Source organism: Aythya marila (assembly GCF_965140915.1).
Source record: "Aythya marila genome assembly, chromosome: 6".
In the NCBI taxonomy this organism is placed as follows: Eukaryota; Metazoa; Chordata; class Aves; order Anseriformes; family Anatidae; genus Aythya; species Aythya marila.
This window is the reverse complement of record NC_139047.1, coordinates 19471167-19485812: the sequence shown is the minus strand read 5'-3', so window position 1 is coordinate 19485812 and position 14646 is coordinate 19471167. Positions and strand designations below refer to the sequence as shown.

At 37.0% G+C, this 14646-nt stretch overlaps 1 protein-coding gene across 1 annotated transcript in view; it reads right to left on the bottom strand.

The window, feature by feature from the left end:
* LRP2 (LDL receptor related protein 2) overlaps positions 1-14646 on the bottom strand; it is a gene marked incomplete at its 5' end in the record, with an annotated part of 115999 nt that overhangs the window by 84813 nt on the left and 16540 nt on the right. Inside the window, 6 exon segments of the mRNA XM_082762990.1 lie at positions 81-197; positions 1328-1441; positions 1564-1674; positions 8299-8415; positions 10966-11088; positions 13190-13297. Coding sequence (XP_082619116.1) covers positions 81-197; positions 1328-1441; positions 1564-1674; positions 8299-8415; positions 10966-11088; positions 13190-13297 — 690 coding nt within the window.

Here is a 14646-nt window from a genome sequence, read left to right as displayed (position 1 = left end):
TTGGTCAATATTCCACAGAATTAGCTTAATGAGGACTTCTTCCAAAAACATCATCACTAGAAATTAGCATTAATACATACCACATCCTCTTTCATCTTCATTATCTTCACAATCATCATCTCCATCACATATCCAGCTCTGATGAATGCAGCGGCCACTTGGACAAGTGAAGAAATTGCCTCTGCAAGTTGCATAAGCTAAGGAAAGGAACACCAGTAAATCCATGTACTCTAAATTACAAAATGCTCAAAATACTACTTTGGTCTGGTAGATGAATAATCATTTATAATCTCTCCTGTAAAACTGAGCTAGTTCCATATCTCATGTATATCGTAAACAGTGTTGTTTTGCTATGGTTTCAGGTATGAATTTTATTTTAAAATAACACTGGTGGTTTTTATTACAGAAATGAGAAGATAGGCTAAATTTCTCAACTAATTCTGCAACTAGATGTACTAGACATTATTACCAAGATTCTTGAAGGTGGACATAACAAGATGATACTCAAGGTATCAGGGGTAAAGATACTTGTATGCCTTGTACTCAGAGAAAGAGAGTAAAAAACTCAAACAACATTCATGTCCAGTACTGTATAAGCCCTCCATGGTTGTTAAGCATTCCCTGGTAAGAATTCATAAACATTTATGGGTCCTCCAAAGGACAGACATTGCCAAAGAGATGACAGAGAAATATCCTAGGGGAAAGAAGTCATGCTGACATTAGGTCCTTGTTAGGATAGAGAAACTAAATGGCAACATATGGCCTTCCAACAATACACGAGATAAAATTAACTCAGATCCCATCATCAATGGGGGACCTCTGTAAGTGACAGCTTTGTATTGATGATGTTGGTTGGAGATGCAATACCCTGGAATACCTGAGCATGAAGAATGGAATAAGCAAGAAATTTCCAGAAAGAGAACTGTGAATTTAAAACCTGACATGAACAGAAAATAAAAATACAAAAAAAGGAACCAAACCAATTTGGGGACCAAAAAAAAATATTTACCTTTGGACCATATTAAACTGAACAAAATGACAAGAACATCAAGAAGCAAGCTGTCACTGAATCCAGCACATTCAAATAGTTACTGCTTAGTAAGGTGCTTATGCAGCAAAGTCAGTCTGGAAAAAAGTTCATTGAAGCAGCACCGCTACTGCAAAAAAAAATAATACTATGTAGAATGGTGACTAGCTTCTTATGGCCAGATAGCCAAGCAATCTAGTTTTTGTTACGTGCTGTGCACTTGAACCACTTCTTAGTAAAGAATTTAAAGAAAGAGAAGAAGACAAAAAAAAAAAAAAGGCAAAAAAAAACCCCTCATACTGCAAGAATTTTCATCACTCCTGTCTCCACAGTCATCATCATGGTCACAGATAAAGGCTCGTGGGATACATTCTCCATTAGCACACTGAAACTGCATACTGGTACATCCATGTGCTGAAAGAGATTTTAGCACAGAAAAACATACAGGACATCTGTCAGAAAATCACAAATCTTGTACTTTATCAACCATCTTTTAAAGTTAATTTGTTTGGGATCTCTCTGCATGTGGTACTTACTGCAGTTTGTTTCATCAGAAGAATCTCTGCAATCAACTTTGCCATCACATCGCTGGCTTGCATTAAAACATGCTCCATTTGCACAGGATAACTGCTCACATCTTGGGTAGCCTACAATAAGAAATCTCTTGGTATTAGCATAGGTATTGGACTACAGACTATGAGTCATACATATCCAGATATCCACTGGATTATCTTGATTTATTGGAAAATAAACCAGGAATATACAACTTGCTATACTACTACAACTGAAAAACAACCCATTTATCTAATATATGTCTCCTCTAACAGCTATTTAACAATATCCTCTATGTAGTTACTAAAAATCCTTACAAAAAAATTAGGGAAAAATCAGATGCCCTCATGCAGTTCAAAACTATTCACAATCCAAAGAGTTTATAATATGACAGAAGATGATGCAATATGAAAGGAGAACAAGCAGTGAACATTTTTTATTTTCTAGTATTTCAGTTTTATACTTTATTAATTTTAACTAAAGTGTTTAGGTAGAAAAGAAGTTCCTGAAGTTTACAGTCCCTAGATCCTCTTAGAATTTTGCAAGCTCTCACATCCAAAGACTTCACAATTTTAAGCCAAGGATGTTAAACTCTGAAGTCCATGATCCACTTTGGGATCATTGTTTTTTATTACTCATTTTCCCCTTCCCAAAACAAACACAAATCTATCGAACTTATGTTTTAATTTTCTGGATGCTGTACTTAAGTAGATGGCCTACAATCCATTGGATTATTTCAGAGAACTTTAAATCAATTCTGAAAATATTTATACATATGAATGGTGAGTTCAATGGAACTACCCGACCAATTAAGCACTTGCAGTACTAATGCTGAGTAGGAGAGGATATTGCTACATAGTCAAAAGTTGCTTATTTCAGACAACTGGTAAAAGCAAATAATTGCTATTTTTAGAAGTGGGATTTATTAAACATTTTCCTCTATGTGGAGAGATAATATAGCAAGATAAATGAACTCAAGAAAAAGAATAATCAAATTTCATTTTACACCTTTTAGTTTTTCAGTTTGAATTCTTATTCCATTTTACCTCCATAAATATGAATACTGTAGACAGAGCAGGCTCTCGCTTAGGGATGTTTGAATTCATACTCTTGAAATTCAAAACATGGATCTTAAGTTACTTCTGTATGACTCAGAAAAGCTCTAATTTTTCCAGGCAGTCCCAAACTGTTTTGCTCACTTCTGCTACATATCATCACACTCCCACTAAACTTCAGTCACCTATGGTTGAGGCTTACATGATTTTACGTGTTGTTCTTAATGTGAGAACATAAACAGCTGTGTTGATGTCCACTAGAACAAGTCTAACCCAACTGCATCCCTGATAGATTCAATTCCATTTTGTTCGCTTTTACCACACTTAATATAAATCAGCAACTGGCAGGTAGGGACAGCAAGTGGCTAATCCAAGAAAGGTAGCTGCTGCATTCCTACCTGTGGCCTTCTGTTGCTAGTTCCCTGAGCTTCCATTCCAACACCTTGCACGGACAATGTCAACACGTGCCCTAAACATTCCCTTGTCTCTCTTGTACTGGGGGAGCCCAGAATGGGAAAGTTGCCTGTTCCTTAAAGGTGCTAGTGAAGAAGACTTGAGAAAATTTGTCTTTCCAAAATTAAGAAAATGTTAGTGAGCTGAGTTTTCTACTCCATATCACTAAAAGGAAAATTCTGAAAAGAATCTGGACCTTGGCAGAGGGAGTTAGAAGGGGAAAGAGCGCCCTAAACTGGAATACTTTTACAATCTAGTGTAATGATAAGCCCTCCAGCAAAGAAAATCTTGAAAGCGCGTATTGTGACATTTTGAATTGAGGTGAAAAGTTCTTATATTATTCACTGCATTTTGGGCTTGCAAAATAAACATTTTGTAGTTTTATTTGACTTTTTTTAAAAAGTAAGATTTCTCTATGGGCACCTCATCCCAAAGCAGTATATTTGGGTATCAAATTAAAAAAAAAAAAATGTAAGCTATACAAGAAGTGATACTCATCAGAGAAGCTAGTCATACTGTCTCTGCTTTAGGGTACACACAGAAAAAGTGTCAGACCTCTGTGCATGACCTGGAACTACAAAAAAAAGTCAAAGGAAGGGTTCTCTTCCAGGGACCCTGACACATAGCTTTTTTTGACAGGTGCATTAGAAAGAGTTGAAAAGGATGGATAAGGTTCTCAGTTAAAAGAAGGACAAGGTAGGTAGTTTGCATCTACAGAAGTCAGAATACAGCTGTACAAGAGTGGAGAGTGGAAAAGAGACTGCAGCATGAGACTAAAGATGGGGTTAGGATGAAAAGTGAAGGTACTGACAGGAAAATACAGCGTTTTCTTTCACTGTGCCTTAATTGTGAAGAGCCTCCATTTCATGTGAACACAGTTTCATTTGTCTTCTCCTTCCAAGAACCTGTGGCTTATTAAAGAAGACTGAAAAGAGGAGATCTTTTCCCTGAGACCTCCATTCCTAGAAGATAATACAAGCTTTGTGGAAACAGGAAGAAACCCAACTACATTCATTCCAGTGTGCAGGCAGAATGTGATATCTTCTCTCTCTCCTCTTCTTCTGAAGCATCTCATTTTCTTAGCCAAAATACTTCTCTGAAGTCTCTCCCTGTAATATGCCAGCACTTCAGTGCAAAATATGATCAACTAGTAGATGCCAGCACAAATGACAGATGAGAGACCTTGCTCCTTGTAACCCACAACCTGGTCAGGGGCAACAGTTGCAAACACTTTTAAATGGCACGTGGAAGATGCTTGAAAGCCATGTCACAGGAATCGCAAAACTCTATTACTTTGCTCTCCGCCTAACACTTTTGTTCTGCAAGCTGGAAATACATCCATGCAAAAACAGTAACAGGAAATGGCTGCAATTGGTATTGGATTCAGCAGACACCCATCTCTGTCACAGAAATGTAGGAGGTATATGGGAAGTACAACCTTCTGTAAATCGAATCTATGTTCTGTAAATCCAATCTATGTTCCAAGAAGGATAAAACAAAATAAAAGAAAATAAAAGGGCAGTTTCCTACTTTCAGGTGTCTTTTTTTTTTTTTTTTAAATCACAGCAAAACTTCCAAACATTTTACAAAATTAAACTAATTAAAACTCTTTGACTCACTGCCATGAGTCACCATCTCACAGGGGGCATATCACTGCCCAGAGAGCTAACAGACACTAGGAGAATGACCTAGCCCCAAATTCCTTTAAGCCACATAGTATCAGGCAGAGTTCATAGCAGTGATGCTTTGAGGGCTGGCAGACCAACCAAAGCCTTGTCCCTGGCCTTAATTCCTGATTTTGATCCCTGCCACTATAACCTTTTGCTTCCTTCTTACCTTGCTTCAGTTTTGCTTCTTCCCTTACTCAAACACTCCCTGATGCAGACATTTCCTTCAGACTGAATTTTTGCCTTATCCTGGAGCTGTTATAGACAATTTGTCCAACTTTAAGAACATTAGCCTCTGACCACAGCCCTTTTCTTCCTGTTTGGACTACATCCCTTATGATCTCTTCAGTTCTTGATCTTTGTTCACCTTCACCCTCATCTCTGCAAATCCATCCCAGACCTGACTGCCCACTTCCTGACCACAACAGCTACAGAGTGCAGGAAACAAGAGGCAGGAATTAACAGGTTAGGCAATTGACCCATGGCAGCAACTCAACATCCAAATTGGAAGTGAAAATCTAGAGCTTCTGGCCCAGCACTCAGCCCATCAACTTCAACAAATACATCACTAAAAAACTTCCCCTTTCTCCCTCCTGGGCTCAGCACAGTGCTCAGCCACCAAAGCTGTATTCAGGAAGTGAATTCAGAGCTGTATGCTGTCAGTCACAGCAGACCAAAATTGGATATGGCTGGGATTTTCATTTTTCAACTGCAAAGCTGAGGCATAAGAGAAAATTCTACCTTTAATTGAAGGAAATGAAGTATATAATACAGTAAAGTGATGCCAGTATTGGCAGCTTACTACAAAGAAGTATTTGTGACCCTAAATTGCCTGTCACTTCATTCTGCATTGCTGAAGTTTTAAAATAGAAGTATTTGCTAGCTGCTGACTACTAAGACAGCTAGAAAAACCTGATATGCATATTAAATGGAAATTAAAAAAAAAAAAATCATTTTATGAAATTGAAACAACTTCAATGCACTAATTACATGACCCATAGCTGAAACATTGTTCTGATGTTTATCATAGCCTCTGCATGGGTAGTTTTCCCTTCCTGTTAATCCCATTAGCAGTAAAATGGACTAAGGTGCTGAATCCCCTTGTTCTGTTTTATTACTTGTTTAATTGTTGAGTTACTTCATATTGGTGACATTTTGCAATTGACTAGTTTCTTAAATAATGTAACTTATTCAGCAATAAAACTTTATCTTCTTTACAATTTAAATTTGTTTCCAGAAAGATCAGTGAGTGCAAGGCATAAGTAAACAGATGTACATTTAAGTTTGCATTCTGTGATTCTCCGTAAAATAATAGGATCAATTTTAAATAGCTCTTTTTCTTCCATAGTTCCTGGATGTTTCATTTTTATTTATTAAATCATGTGATAAGGGAAAAATAGTGGTAAAGGAAGAGAGCAAAACAGTGATACTTCTATTTGTTTATATCAAATAGGGTAGAAAGGGAAATGGATAGTAACAGTAGGAAAAAATAATATTCAAAGCAACTCCTGAAAAGTCTGCTTTAAAACAGTAAAATCTAATACTTAAACTAATTCCTATTCTATAGCTAATAAAGTTACCAAACAATTCATTTTTGTCTTACGGCTTCTGTTTAAAGTGTCAGGCCTTGCAAAGATAGGTCTTGTCATTTCAGTCTTCCTGACTTACCTGTCTTCAGCACCATCACATTTCTCTAGACTAGTCCAACACTGTGACTTTTAATGTTCCAAGTCATAGTCATTCTTCTGTCTTAGAGAGACTGTCAACACATATTCTAATAAAACAGAGTAGTGGCTGCTGACTGATACGAGGCAGTTCCTCTCCCTGGGGCTAAATATTCTGCCTTCACAACAGTCACGGGGCCTACTGTCTGATTCTGCAGTGACTGGAGCACACAGCAGCAGAGCACCACTGTTAAGGTATCTAGAGACTCATTTCCAAACTGCCTTTTTAATTATTTACCTGAGAATGTTATGCATGAAATAAAATGTGCAGTTCAATTTTCACGTGTTAATGTGACTTCTAATCCAAAGAAAGAATTCTGGCATTGTTTTTAGGACTCCTCTCCCAGTCTGTCACAGATTTACTGCTTTATAATAATCACTTCATTTCATTTGGCTTTTTCATACCTTATTCACAGACTACTTACAGACTTTTCAGAGGTGCTGAGCAGTTCCCCTTTTTCAATTCATAGAAAATGCATTTTTCAAACAAATATCTTCAAGATTTTTTTTCATGTGTAATACGTTTGCTAAATGAAGTTATAAATCTCTTTGTCTCTGATATTTAACAGATAAATGCCAAGATACAGAAGATATTCTTCCAGCAATTATATGGGGTACTTTGTATCTTGGCATTTAGCCATTTGTTTTGGTGACTTAAAAATTGGCTGTGGGTCTGTCTAATGGAAAAGTTCCAAGCTGGCTGTCTCAGCAACCTTTTATTCCAAAGTATCATTTAGTTCTAAATCACCTTTCACTTTAAAGAGCACACATTTTTAGCCACTTTTGAATCAGGGATAAAATGCATTAGCAGTTCGCTAACCATGTAATATACCAGTTTTCCTTTACATAGCATGCACATATGCCCATTTTTCTCCAAGTAGAACCATTAACAACAACTCGTTTCTTGCTTCTTTATCTATTCTTTATCATGCTAACCTCTATTCCCCCCCCCCCCCCCCCAGTCTGCTTCCAATCTGCTTCTGATCAAAGTTTAGAGTTTGGCCTTTTTCTCAGAGGCATACTAAGTTCTAACAGCTGATACAAATGACGTGAAGATTTTCCTCAATATCAACAATGAATAGACATGCTGTTACACACACTCTTGCATAGCTATTAGGCAAAAGCATCTCTGAAAAATATAACCTTGATTCTGTGCCCAGTTGTCTTCTTCATCAGTACTCAATCTAGGCTAGGATCTAGGGAGGCTGTAGCCAGACAGTCAGGCAGCCTCAACTCTGTGGAAGTTAGACTGGAAAAAAATACTTGTCCATCTTTGTTTTATTGGCACAATATAAACAGCTTTTCTGAGTGCAGTACAACCCAATGCTGCTTCGTTTACAGGAGAAAATACAGTTTCTGAAAACAAATGCTTTTCAAAGGGTTAAGTCACTGAAATAAATTATTTGGGATCAAAATCTGCTTTTCTGTACAGGTTATAGCTATACCACTGATTTCAGTAAAGTGTATACAAACAGAAGACAAAAAAAAAAAAAAAAAGCAAAATTAGCTCTGAGTCTCCTAAGGCTTTAAGCCATTTAAACATGGCTGTTTTTCTCCCATGCAATATTTATTATTTTTTGGACAATGACAAACAAGAAGTCTTGACCCTATGGTAGTGGTTTGCATTTGAGTTCTGCAATAATGAACCTGTATCAGAATATCAGCTCTAATACACAAAAGAATTTGCAATGAAACTCTCGTAACAAGAAGCATATTGTGGGCATCCTGTCCATCAACAAGCCCTTTAATCTTACAAATTGATTAAAATGCCACAGAGAGATGAGATGAAACTAGATATAGTGCTAAGGGGTAAGACTCACGGCAGTCTCTTTCATCTGTTCCATCAGTGCAGTCCTTTACTCGATCACACCTGTACGCACTCGGGATACATTGTCCATTTGAACACATGAACTGCTGACTTGAGCACGTCCTCCCCGCTGCAAGAAACAGGCATTCATGAGTTTTTTTCCTTCAACCAGGAGTTTTTAATGTAGAAAACTACTTTCCTTCTTCCTTTCTTAATTACTCCATCCTTCTCACAAATACAAGCATAGGACTTTTCCCCCCTCCTTTACTTTTGCATGTGCAGGTAGACTTAAAAATGCTTGACAAGTAGATAGCAAATAACTTAACTCTGTGAGGCCTTCTGTAGCCTGCATGGTTACTGCTTCATTCCAATAGCAGGGTGGACCTCTAGGTTACAAATTACCTCCTTTTAATTGTTCTGCCTAAAAGATTAAAACTACTAGTTCTCATTGTGTCAAGTTATTCTCTGTTATTTTGTTTACTGGGTCAATATCTGTCAGTGCCTGTCAGTTATTTGGTGAACTACCCAAGCATAATGAATATGAACAAGAAATCATCTATATTGCCACCATGTAAACAGTGCAGAGCTGGAGGTAAGGCACTTCCCTATAATACAGCCAGGACCTCAACAGTCAGGTAACTAACAGTGGGCTGAGAATGATTATGTCTCTTCTCAAGATAACTATGTCAGTGAAAAGCAACCACAAAACTGTATACTCCTACTTTGATTCTAGTTCAGCTAAATTATACTCTCATTTCCTCTTAGGCAAATTAATTGAGTCTATGAAGATATAACTGAATGGTAAAATCACTGCTAACTTTACTTCCCTTCTGCCATTCGCAGTTTTGTTCCTTCCAAACTCATGTTATGTCTCCACATCACCCCAATCTATATGCTGGCATATGGTCTGCTGCTTTACTGGGGTCTCTATTCTTTCTCCTTTCAGCAGTGTTCCCAAAGCAAGCTCAGATACTCGTGTCAGAAAAAATAAACATAAAAAAAAAAAATCAATACAGCAAAGTAGAACAGGTATTTTTGCAATTCTGCATTTGTGACTTGCAGATCTGTTGGCCAGCTGGCTCTCAGGGAAGATTTTGGAAGTTTCAAAAAATAAAAGCTCCTCTATCATTCCCAAGCACAGAGATGAGAAGTCCCATACGAGGAGATGGCTCAAAAATAGCAGCAACAGCACAGTTCTGCTGTGTAATTACGGACAGAAACTTTTCAAAATATTCACAATTAACGAGTACATGGAGAACAGTGTTTTGAACTGACCCAGTTCAAAAGTTAACCTAGAGCTGTTGACCGTTTTGCATTTTTATTTACAGATTCGTTAGTTAACGCACAACTAGCAGTTGTGCTGACACCTGCCCAGAGGAAGAGGGAAACAAAATGCAGTTCACCTTAGTTCCAACTTTTCCATCCTGAGCGGGAACACATACCGAGATCGACAAGCATGCACCTAAACTGTGAGAAAAATTCTTCCAACCCAAACCTGTGAACCTTTAATCAAGGGAGTTACTGAACATCTCCTGATCTGTTCAGGCAATTTAAAGAAATTATCCAAAAATTACACAGAGAACCAAACGGGAAAAATGAATCTAATCACACATTAGAAGGAACTTCTATTACTGGAAGTAGCAGCAAAAAAACACCACAACAACTTGCTCTTCCTTCTTCACGCCACAATGCAGCGGAGAACATAATTTGGTGCGACAGTCATCCCAGTTCACTGTTCATTACCTTGGCACATAAATAACCACATGCAGCCCTTAAACTGTTTAGTTACTAAATTCAAAAATCAGAGTATCGTATTTTATTATTATTTATAATCAATATGTATCTTATTACCAATACCAAAAAGAGAAAAGCCCACAGCAATGGCAGTAAGGCTGCTAAAATACATGGAGAACATTAAACACTTCGTGTATTAATTATGTTTGAATTGCTACCAGTGTAGCACATTAAATGAAGTAGTAATAGGAACAATGTCCAAAGATGATGCTGTCCAAATAATGGAAGACCAAACTTTCATCCCATACCAGGACTTTTAGTATTCTTCCCATCCATTACGAGGGAGGAATATTCACTTCTTGTACATCTAGTATGAGAAAGAACTGCTCTGGTCATTTTCAATAGTAGCATCATTAAATAGCATCTCTGAACATGATACAAGAATCTTTAAAAATACTTAACTGCTTGATAACTCCTTTTTTATGCATATATGTAAAACTTCTACAAAAAAATGAAGGTTGTTTTTTGTTTTGTTTTGTTTTTAATTCTGAGATGCTAGTATGAATTATGTTATGCAATGTCTGAAGCAGCTTTTGCTGTGACAGTGTTTAGGTATCAGGGTATTATGTAGATTTCACCATTTTTTTAAGTGCTAAATTCTGTATCAGCCACAGAATTAGAATGCACTGTATTATCTTCCTATTTCTCTTATTCTTAATTAACTAAAACATCAGTAATTTTCAGATTTAAAGATTTTGAGATGCCTCTTCGATAAAATACAGCAAATTTGTCCTATCTGCATATATAATATCTAAAATTACTTTGGAGAGACTCTTCTGGTAAAAGCTGCATTTAAAGGAGGTTTGTTACTGTATTTTATCACTATGTTATGTTAATGATCTCTTACTTCATGAAGTTGGTATAACATTAGATATTAAATACTTACGACACTGTTGATGCTCATCTGAACCATCTTCACAATCTTCTTCATCATCGCATACCCAGGAGTGTGGGATACATTCACCATCAGTCTGACACTGGAATTGATTTCCCTCACAGGTAGGTTGTGCTAAGTAAGCAAAGAATAAAGAAGTCATTTCACAAACATGTGGGAAAGCACTTTCAAATAAAAATATTAAATAAATAGAAAGACTTAAGGTTTTAAGATTTTAACTTCCACTAAATATATGAACAAACCAAAGAAATACAACTACAAATCAAAGAAAAGGAACGGATCAGGGAGGGGGCACAGCACAAGGATGCTCAAGTTTTAGTGAACTTAGCTAAACTTTAGTTTTAGTGAACTCCTTTGTATGGATCTTCAGTTTTGCATCCTCCCATGGAGAAAGGCAGACCACAGCAAAAGCTTGGGGCTCTGAACTGTCCTCTGCCAGAGCCTCTTTTTCTGCACTTCTATATGGAGTAATGCTAGCTTCCCTAGGCTCACAGAAATCCATTCGGTTTCCCTCATTCCACCCCAGCTGCTCTATTCCTGGTAGGAAGATCTTTCAAAAATAAGCTCATGAATTCTTCTACATGAATTCATAAGGCAAAAGTGAGGGTCATTCAGAACCTGAATGCTGCTGTCCCAGCTTCACTCTGTATTTTTCAATAGCCAAACGACAGGGAGCCATTAGAGAGGAAGGTCAAAATAAATGCTTGAAACTGTATTACAGCTTACTTGCTCCACCCCTAGTTAATACTCCTGGGAAGAATCACTGGCACAAAACAGTCCAGTAGACAGGACACTGGTCTTAATGATCTTTTTTCATGGGATCATGTTTTTGCTATGCTTCAAAGTCATCTAGAAACACTTTGTGCTCCCGGAATGAAATGTAAGCAGAAGTATCAATGCACACAAAAGGTTTCAGGGCAGAAAATGAAATCACTTCGTACATTTAGTATTGAGACGTACAACATAATATTAGAGGTAAAGTAACTAGATAAAGTCAATCAGAGACAATCGACTTCATGTATATTTTTTTGGATTCCTGTTTTGAGTACCAAAGGATAATCTTGTAATATTATTTTAACCATAGGCCAGTTTTAAATAGTTTAGAACTATCTTCCTAAACACTTGTGCCCCACTAACTATAGCACACTATGACATTGTTTTTAAAAGCACAATTAACTGAAAAAAATGTAAAGTTTCATTTTCATCTTCCTAATTCATCACATGTATGAAAATGAGAACAATTCAGTATCACGCTTTTAACTATGACAAATATAGTAAATGTCAGGTTTCTGTTAGCTTTCACAAAGTCAATACAAATTTTATCCTCCCTTTGTTCAAAGCGCAACCAATTCTATCCAGCTGCAGCTCAGAACTAAGCTGAAATAGTAAACTATGGGACAACACTATTCTTTTTTTCCTTCCCCCCCCCCCCCCCCAGTTTAAGGCAATTCTTCATTAAGAATTGCACTTATTTTTGGAGCTAAATAAATGCTAGGCAACAAATCAGTCTGCCAAGCTGTGTGAATGACCTCCAATTATTATATGGGTCAAGCAGCAAAGAAACAATCCAGTGTGAAAAGAATCAACATAAATTAGTCTTTTGCATTCAACATCAGCTATGGGACAAAAACTGGCCTAACCTGTAAGTGGGCTGATGACCACACCAGCCCACGAGAGCTCAAAGAACACTAGCATCCAGAACATAAATGCAGGCAAGTTTGTGTAAACAGACCGTGGGGAGAATTTCCTCACTTACATATATATATATACACACACATATATATGCATGTATATATATATGTATATATATGCATATATATATATTAATATTTAGCTTGAAAGAGTCTTTTTGCCTGGATGTTGTAGCCCATCTGAATGTAATTTTTGTCAGAGTTGCACACACTGAGGACAATATAACCACCCTAAACAACTATCCAACTCTCTGCTTAAGGTGCAGTAAGTACAGTTCATTGTCTAGGGCTTCAAAGATTCTAAAATTTGGAGCCCGGGTGATACTGGTGGTATTGGTATGCACACCCAATATTCAGGATTCCACAGGACCGAGCAGACTGTAGTCATCTCAGACAACTAGGATTTTTCTCTACCTCTCTCTCCCTCTAATGTTCATTCTTGTATCACAGGTACAGTTGGGAGCACTTTGGGAACTCGGTATTTCTTATGTTATCAAAATTTGCTCTACAGTTGTTTCACTTACGACAACCAGCTTCATCTGTATCATCGGAGCAGTCTCTGGCCCCATCGCACCTCCAATCTGCAGGAATACAGCGACCATTTCCACAGCGAAACTGCCCACGCTCACATCCTGTGGTAAAACACAGTAACAAGCAGGTTAGTAGTACCAATTAAACAAAACAGACACTGGAGTGTATTCCTGTCAAATAACTGTACGTATATCCATAACCTTATGGCATGGAAAGGGAAGAAAAGATTATTATGATAATACTATAATATAAGTAGGTGTCTCTATGAAAAAGCCTTGGGACAGTCAAAAAAAAAAAAAAAAAAAAAAAAAAGGAAGAACCAGCTTTAACTCTTACAGGACATTTCCAACTAATTACTAGAAAATTGAATTAACTGAATTGTCACTAATTTTAATACACTCATATATTATCCAAACAGAAAAGAGAAAAAAGGTCTTAGAGGGGAACATATACAACAGACAGCTATTTAACAGGAATGTTCCAATTTTTAATTCACAGACAGTATAGATTTACAAAAAGGAAGGGGATTATTTTCCACAACATATCAAAGGGCTAAATATGCTAAACATGCTGTCCTCCCCACAGCCCACGTAGATAATAACAATAATAATAAACCCCCTTTGATGTGGAAATCTTGTTTCAGTAGCCACATACTGGTGACCTGCTCGAATGTATAGAAAGCTCTCTATTTTGTTTTGGTTTATAATACCCTAATATTTAAAGTCTTTCCTCTGAAGTACAGTAAAGCATGTCTTCAGTCATCATTTAAATAGCAAATAATTTTAAAAGAAATTAAGCTTTCAGATATTTAAGGCTGATAAAAGTTAGCCTGCTGTTATTCTCTCCCACTTGACCTACTAAGGATTAAGACCTGATAAAGAAACATTCACTTCCAGTGTAAATGCAGCTGGATCAGGCCTTTATTAGAGTTGTCTAATGAAATCTCCAGTCCCATAGGAGAGAGCAAATGCACTGTTTATGGCCTTTCATTGTGACTACAGCCTCATCAAAAGGGAGTGAACAGTTTTATAGGTCCCCAAAACAAGGAGCTATAACATAATTAGGCTCAACAGAGCTCTGTTTCTTGTTAATCTGTTGTCAGCACCTCAGAGCAGGGAACACTGAAAAAAAAATGAGGTAGTAGCAAAGCCCAACTCTGAAGAAAAAAAAATGTTTCCTGATTTAATTAATAACCATAGGATAAAACTACATCTTTCAATTACTCTTGAGTGATTTGTCCAGAGAAGATAACCCCAGTATATATAAAGCACAACCACCTACTTTCTGAATTCATGATGACATAAATAACACGCTACCCTAACTTTCATGTAAAACCAGGCATATCAACACTGTCACATAAACACAGTTAAGTGATGTATTCCTAAGGGATATAGGCAAGCTACTTTATGCAAGGAATGTTCAAATCTGATTGTCTGGTAGTGACATCCTG